The sequence below is a fragment of the Engystomops pustulosus genome, chromosome 4 (assembly GCF_040894005.1).
Source record: "Engystomops pustulosus chromosome 4, aEngPut4.maternal, whole genome shotgun sequence".
NCBI classification, from domain to species: domain Eukaryota; kingdom Metazoa; phylum Chordata; class Amphibia; order Anura; family Leptodactylidae; genus Engystomops; species Engystomops pustulosus.
Window position 1 is genome coordinate 223,896,484 of NC_092414.1, and position 6,520 is coordinate 223,903,003.

The following is a 6,520-nucleotide window of genomic DNA, read 5'->3' on the forward strand; positions in this document are numbered from 1 at the left end:
CACCACAGACAGGGGCACGGGTGTGCCTGCGATCCGAGACGTAGATCGCAGGGGCACCCGTGACACTGGGACTACCTATCTACTGGGGGGGCATGTGCATATTGTACGGCTATTACGGAATAACATTTTAAAATATGTGGCGTTCATGGCTCTCTTAGCCAAAAAGGTTCCTGACCCCTGCTGTAGGGGAATATTCTTAATTTTTAAGAAGATAAACTGAGTTTGCAATAGACCTGTGTGTCAGACAATTGACTCATTATCATAGTCAGTTTTATCCATAATAACAATTGCCCAGCCTTTATCAGGTTCCCTTGAGATCAGATTGATAAAATTCTCAACCAGTGGATCATGGATTGGGGAGCATGAAACTACTCTTTGATCTTAAACCAAAGTCACTGGCTCTGATCAAGGTTTTTTTTTTTTGTTGAGGTCTCAGACTTTGAGTCTCAGAGATCAAAAAAATCTCTGGAGATCCATTTCCAATTCAAAAGTATTATTACAGCCGGAGGGGCAAAAGGATAACCCTTTTGTAACAGGTTCATTTGGGCTGGGCTAAGGGAAACAGACGAGATATTAACCACTCAGGGATTACCTGCAATCTCATTGTCATAGTTGGGGGTTGTGTTTCTGTGACATTGTCCTCCCTGGTGCGTCCTATTCCTAGTCACTCGAGAGAGAGAGGTTTTCCACTTAGAAAGACATCCAAGAAAGGTAATTATAGTAAAATATCTAATGTATCTAAACACTTCTGTGATGTACTTTCTGCTTCTTTCCGTTTCATGATTGTACGAGGCATAGAAAGGGTTAATTGTCCAACAAGAGCTGGAGACTGGAGAAAACTCCACTTATCTCTTAAGGGTTTCTGGATTATAACTTTAAATACAGCTCTCCCCATAGTCTAAATCAGTGGTGGCGAACCTATGGCACGGGTGCCAGAGGTGGCACTCGGAGCTCTCTATATGGGCACCATTGCCATCACCCCAGGGTATAGTTTGCCAGATAGGACTCAAGGCCTCTTGCAGTCCCAGGCAGCCCAGAACCCTAGAAGGAAGCTACAATGATAATTCAAACTTCTTCTCCTTCTTTCTATTGTATTGGTGTCCTCAAGTGCCTATACAATTTAAACCTGTGACACAGCAGGTAGTAAAAAGTTACTACTTAAATTTGCAAAAAATACGTGGTTTTTGGTTGCAGTTTGGGCGCTCGGTGTCTAAAAGGTTTGCCATCACTGGTCTAAATCATAAAACATGTGTTTCATTCAGTTTGTATTTTGTTACGACTAAGGAAGGTGTTCTGTCCGAAACGCGCAAACTTTTTGATATTGTGTACACTATCTTGTTTTTAATTTGATATGGAATAAAGCTTTAATGTTTTCAATGTATGCGCTGGAGAACATCCTCCTGGGTAATTCCCAATAGGCATAGGGCCGGCGAGGAAGGGACCAGTTTATTCAGCATATATAAGATGGATGAAATCAGCTTGGTCCGCCTGACATCTGTGTCATCTAGAGTCAGGTCATCTATGCACACGGATCAATCTGATCGGAGTTATATAACATTGATGGATGATAAACAACTGGATCAACTTATTATTGGCTGCCGGTGATACCGAGGTCAGAAGGTAGGTGTTCTCCTTATGGAGAGATTGACAATTAAGGCCACCTTTAAGGTGTGTGGAGACTTAAAGCCATAAATGCTGCACTAGGGAATTATGGGAAGTATGTAAATATGTTTTCCAAGGAGCTAAGGTGGAAAACAATGGGGCAGATTTACTTACCCGGTCCATTCGCGATCCAGCGGCGAGATCTCTGCGCCGGATTCGGGTCCGGCCGGGATTTATTAAGGCAGTTCCTCCGGCGTCCACCAGGTGGCGCTGCTGCGCTGAAGTTCCCCGAAATGCACTGGAATACACCGAGCCGGGCTGAGTGAAGGTAAGTGCAAGCTCCTCGACACATTTCTTTTAAAAAATGCGGTGTTTTTTTTAATCCGTTGGGTTTTCGTTCGGCCACGCACCCCGATTTCTGTCGCGTGCATGTCGGCGCCGATGCGCCACAATCGGCGCAAATTGAAAATATTCGGGTAACACGTCGGGAAAACGTGAATCGGGCCCTTAGTAAATGACCCCCAGTGCCTCCTTTTGCTACCTTGAAGGGCAGCCCCCTTAACATCAAGTATGGCTTTAAGTCTCCACACGCCTTTAAGGTGGCCTTGATTGGCAATCTCTCCATAAGGAGAACACCTATCTTCTCACCCCAGTCAATAGCCTCTCACACAGCCAAACCAGGTCCCTATGCTGTACTGTGGAGACCCAACCAGATTTTAGAGCACTGTATACACAGGGGAGTCTGTTCCTTCTGGAATAGATAGACTGGATTGGCTTAATCCCACATTGTGTTTTAAGACTTCTTGTAGGTTGTACTTGGTGTTAAGGGGGCTGCCTTTCAAGGAAGCAAAAGGAGGTATTGTTTTCCATTTAACAGCTTGGAAAACATATTTGCATACTTTGGTAATACCGAGGTGTGAGACTCTTGGCCCAACCCCCAGTCTTTGTCATATAGTGAGGGAATGAGAGCCTCCCAGTGAGCTCTGATTGGCCCTCCAACAACTCAGGAAGGAGATGGGTATAGATAACGGACACCAGACCTCTAGGACCCTGAGAGCGCAGAACCCCAATAAGTGGGAAAGTGGAGAAAGCCGTCACTATCGGAGGAAACTGAGCCAAAACACAGAACATTTAATGTGAGGGCTTGAGTTTTGTGGGATTGGATTTATTTGTAAATGACATTATTTTGGCAGGTCTGCAACGTAGTGATAAGATGTGTCTGACACAAGATATCTGCCCACTCTTAGGTTTGAAGGATTCTGTCAACTTTGGGAATAATTTTTCATCCGCGATTTGTAAGTCTTTTACTAATTAATCACAGTGGATTTTTAATCTTCTCAACAAATCCCTTTGTGGTTATTGGTGTTAGTTTTGGTGTTAGAAGCAAAACTACTACCAAAAATATTAAAAAATCATCTCATGGACAAGGAGTAGTTTCCCCTTATATGTCATTGTCCTGGTCACTGGTTCTGGAGACCTCGATCCTCATGTAAGGATTCTCAGTAGAGGAGTCAACCCACAAGCTAAACTGAGGAGCTTCATTTTTGCTTCAGATCTGAAGGGGTTTTTCAAAAACGTGCATTTTACTCCTGTCCAAGGCAAAGAAGTAAACCGCACAACATCTCCATAAGAGTCATAGGACCTTCCTTCTTGTGATTCTTCCCACTTGATAATCAGTTTTTATATAATGTCTGGTTGATGTGAACGTTACTATCCAGAGAAGTAGATTTTTTTTAGTTCATTTTTGTTCTTTAATCCTCCAACTAGCCAAATATGGAAACTCATCTACAGATGACACATTTTTTACCCTCCTTGAAGATGATGTCAGTACAGAATTACTCATGGATGGGTGGGTTCTTTCTTGTGGGCTTCCCAGAGCTCCATAATTTCACAATTCCATTCTTTATAGTCCTTCTTGTGGTCTACCTAATAATCTTAGCTGGAAACCTCCTTGTCATCCTTCTGGTGGCCACCACTCCGGGCCTCCATACCCCCATGTACATCTTCCTCAGCCAGCTGTCCCTAGCAGATGTCATAGTGACAACAACAATTTGTCCTAACACCCTTCATGTCATTATAAATAATGGCGGCTGCATTTCCAAGGTCGGCTGCATCACTCAACTGTTCATCTTTTCAGTGTCCATAACCACAGAGTGTCTTCTTCTGACTGTGATGTCCTATGACAGATATGTGGCCATCTGTAACCCTTTGCATTATATTGCTGCCATCAATATTTCCTTATGTCTTCAGCTTATTTCCTTCTGTTGGGCTTTAAGTTCTCTCATCACCATCATAGTCACCATCGTGATCTCCTGTCTTGACTTCTGCAGGTCCTACACTGTCGTGAACCATTTCTTCTGTGATTATGGACCTCTAATACAACTCTCCTGCTCGGACACATCTGTTCTGGAAACACTAGTGCTGATTTTTACTGCCCATGAGACGACCATCGAAACGCTCTTTATCTTCTCCACATATGTCTGCATTGTCCGCTCTATACGAAAAATCTCAGCAACCACTGGTAGGAAGAAAGCCTTCTCCACATGCACCTCCCACTTGACGGTAGTTTGCACCTGTTTTGGATCAATCATTGCCATCTATGTGTCTCCATCTGGAAAAAAAAACTTTAGCATGAACAAAATCTTTTCTTTACTCTACACTGTAGTGACCCCGTTATTAAACCCCATCATCTACAGCCTGAAGAACGGGGAGATCAGGGTCACCATCATTAAAAGATTCATCAAGCTGAGGAACATCTAGAGGAACGGATAAAAAGACCCTCTGCGACCTCTTTACCTGGCCACCCAGTATCTTACTAGATAGAGAGAGAGAATAATCATTGTAGAGGGATTGACTGAGATTAGAAAACATTTTTTTTTTTGGATACTCGATCTACGTGTCTAAAATGTCTAAATGTCGATCTACATTTATGATCTCTTAACTCTCTAGAACAGAAATTCCAATTTAGATGCCGGAACTGTTTAGTTTTCTTACAATTTTTCACAAAACAATAAAAATACAATAACAAAGGCAAACAAAGTATAAATGCTTTTGGGGGTTTAATGGGGATGTATCACATATCATGTCCTTCCAAGGGGTTTTGGGATAGACAAAACAGTTTTTAATCTGAGGCAATAAAGGAACCTACACATGTTTTGCTGGTATATGAGTATATGATCAGTCAAAGGACCTCACTATTTTTTTGCTCCTCCCCCCCCCCAATATGGAAAAAAGGAGAGTGAAAACTCATCCTTCAGTGCAACTTCATATGGCCCCAACAGTATCCCTAAGGACAGTCACCAACCATCTACAGTCACCCGGTCAGGAAACCACAGCAACGTCTCCCCGGCAACTTCTACAGGCCAACCATGGACCGTGTTTAAGTTTGTTTGGGGTTCAAAGATGGACAGAGTCAAAAGGTCTGTCATGTACAAGGAGCCTCGCAAGGGGGGTAAGGGCATCCCCGACATCCCCACTTTTCTTTGGATTTCTTTTGTGTGTGACATGGTCCGAAGAACTCTGCGAACACCAAGGGACTCTGCCGGAAAGTCCATGTCCCACCTTTTCCTTCTTCCCCTGTGGCAGGGGCTTGGTTGGGACAAGTGGAATAGCTCCTTCCCTTACAACTGGCATCCTCCCTGTGGTACTATGCCAGGGCGGTGAAATTTGTGAGGGATCAACATCTGGAGGGACTCAAGACGGATTTGTGGAAGCCTAAAACTATCCACAAAGTCATCAGAGCTAAGGATATTGTGGATTGTGTTCCGGGGCTGACCACCAGCACCATGGACACCGTGTGGTCCAACATGTCGTGTGAAAGGCTTAACAACTGGCACAAGGATCTGTCATGGATGGCCATCCAGGGGGGCCTCCCCACCCGGTCATTTATGGCAGCCCGCAACCTGAGCAAAACCCAGTACTGTCCCCGGTGTACCTTTGCGGAGGAGACATCATTGCACTTGTTCTGGGAATGCCCCTTTGCTCGGGGCCTGTTGAAAGCTCTGGATCACAAACTGCTTCTTTCTGTGCCCAGGAACACCATGACGTGCCACGCTGCACTTTATGGCCTGTTTCAAGGCACCCACACGGTGGGGGCCATCCAGGATGCCTGGCGTCTTATGAACTGCTTCAAAGACGTCCTGTGGTACGCCAGGAGGCGCCTCACCCTTCACAGAGAAACTTTGTCCATCCAGGACTGTCACCGGCTAGTCTTGAGCCAGCTCAGAGACTACGCCGCCCTTGACAGCAGGGTGGACTTAGAAGAAGAAGACTGACAAGCCACTTCTTCATTTTTCTCTTGTGGACTTTGTTTTTCTTGTTTTACTTGACCATGGACTTTACTTAGGGAGTTATGGGATTTTGCCTCTTTCCTCACAGATGGAGGCATCCAGGAAGAAGAAGACTTACCATCCTCTACTTCCCCCTACCTCCCTCATGTGTCTGTTATTTTTTCAATAAAGCTTCGGGCCTGTGACAACTTACCCCCTTCCCCTCTTCCCTCCCCACCTCCCATCTGTATCCCCTATTGCAGGTTAGTTGTTTTAATTGAAAAATGTGTTTTTTTTGTTTGCCTGAGCTAGTATGCTAGAGTAGCACTTATTCTGCCATAGTGTTAGGATAGGTGCTAGGAGTGTATCTTAATTTATTGTGTGCTTTGTACAAAGCCCATGCTGCATCATGGCACACACTGTCTGTAAGTTTTACTGTGCATCTGTGAATAAAGGCTCTTTCAATCAAAAAACCATGCGCCTGGTGATGTCATTAGAAGCCAATGAACTATCCCTGGTAAAAGCAGTGGGACACCCCGAGGGCCTGTCCCTTCTATCACCTCTATTATAACAGGTTGGACAGACATTTTTTTTAAATTGTTAAACCCGTCAATTTTTAAGAATTCCGAGAGCTTTCCCAGGAAAAGCAG

The 6,520-nt window shown here is 44.4% G+C and overlaps 1 protein-coding gene across 1 annotated transcript; it reads left to right on the top strand.

Annotated features, from left to right (window-relative positions):
• The first annotated feature begins 3,447 nt into the window (after window positions 1-3,447).
• LOC140128801 (olfactory receptor 5V1-like) lies at window positions 3,448-4,362 on the top strand. The gene has a single exon (XM_072150503.1). The coding sequence runs from the start codon at window positions 3,448-3,450 to the stop codon at window positions 4,360-4,362; it is 915 nt and encodes a 304-aa protein (XP_072006604.1).
• The last annotated feature ends 2,158 nt before the right edge of the window (window positions 4,363-6,520 follow it).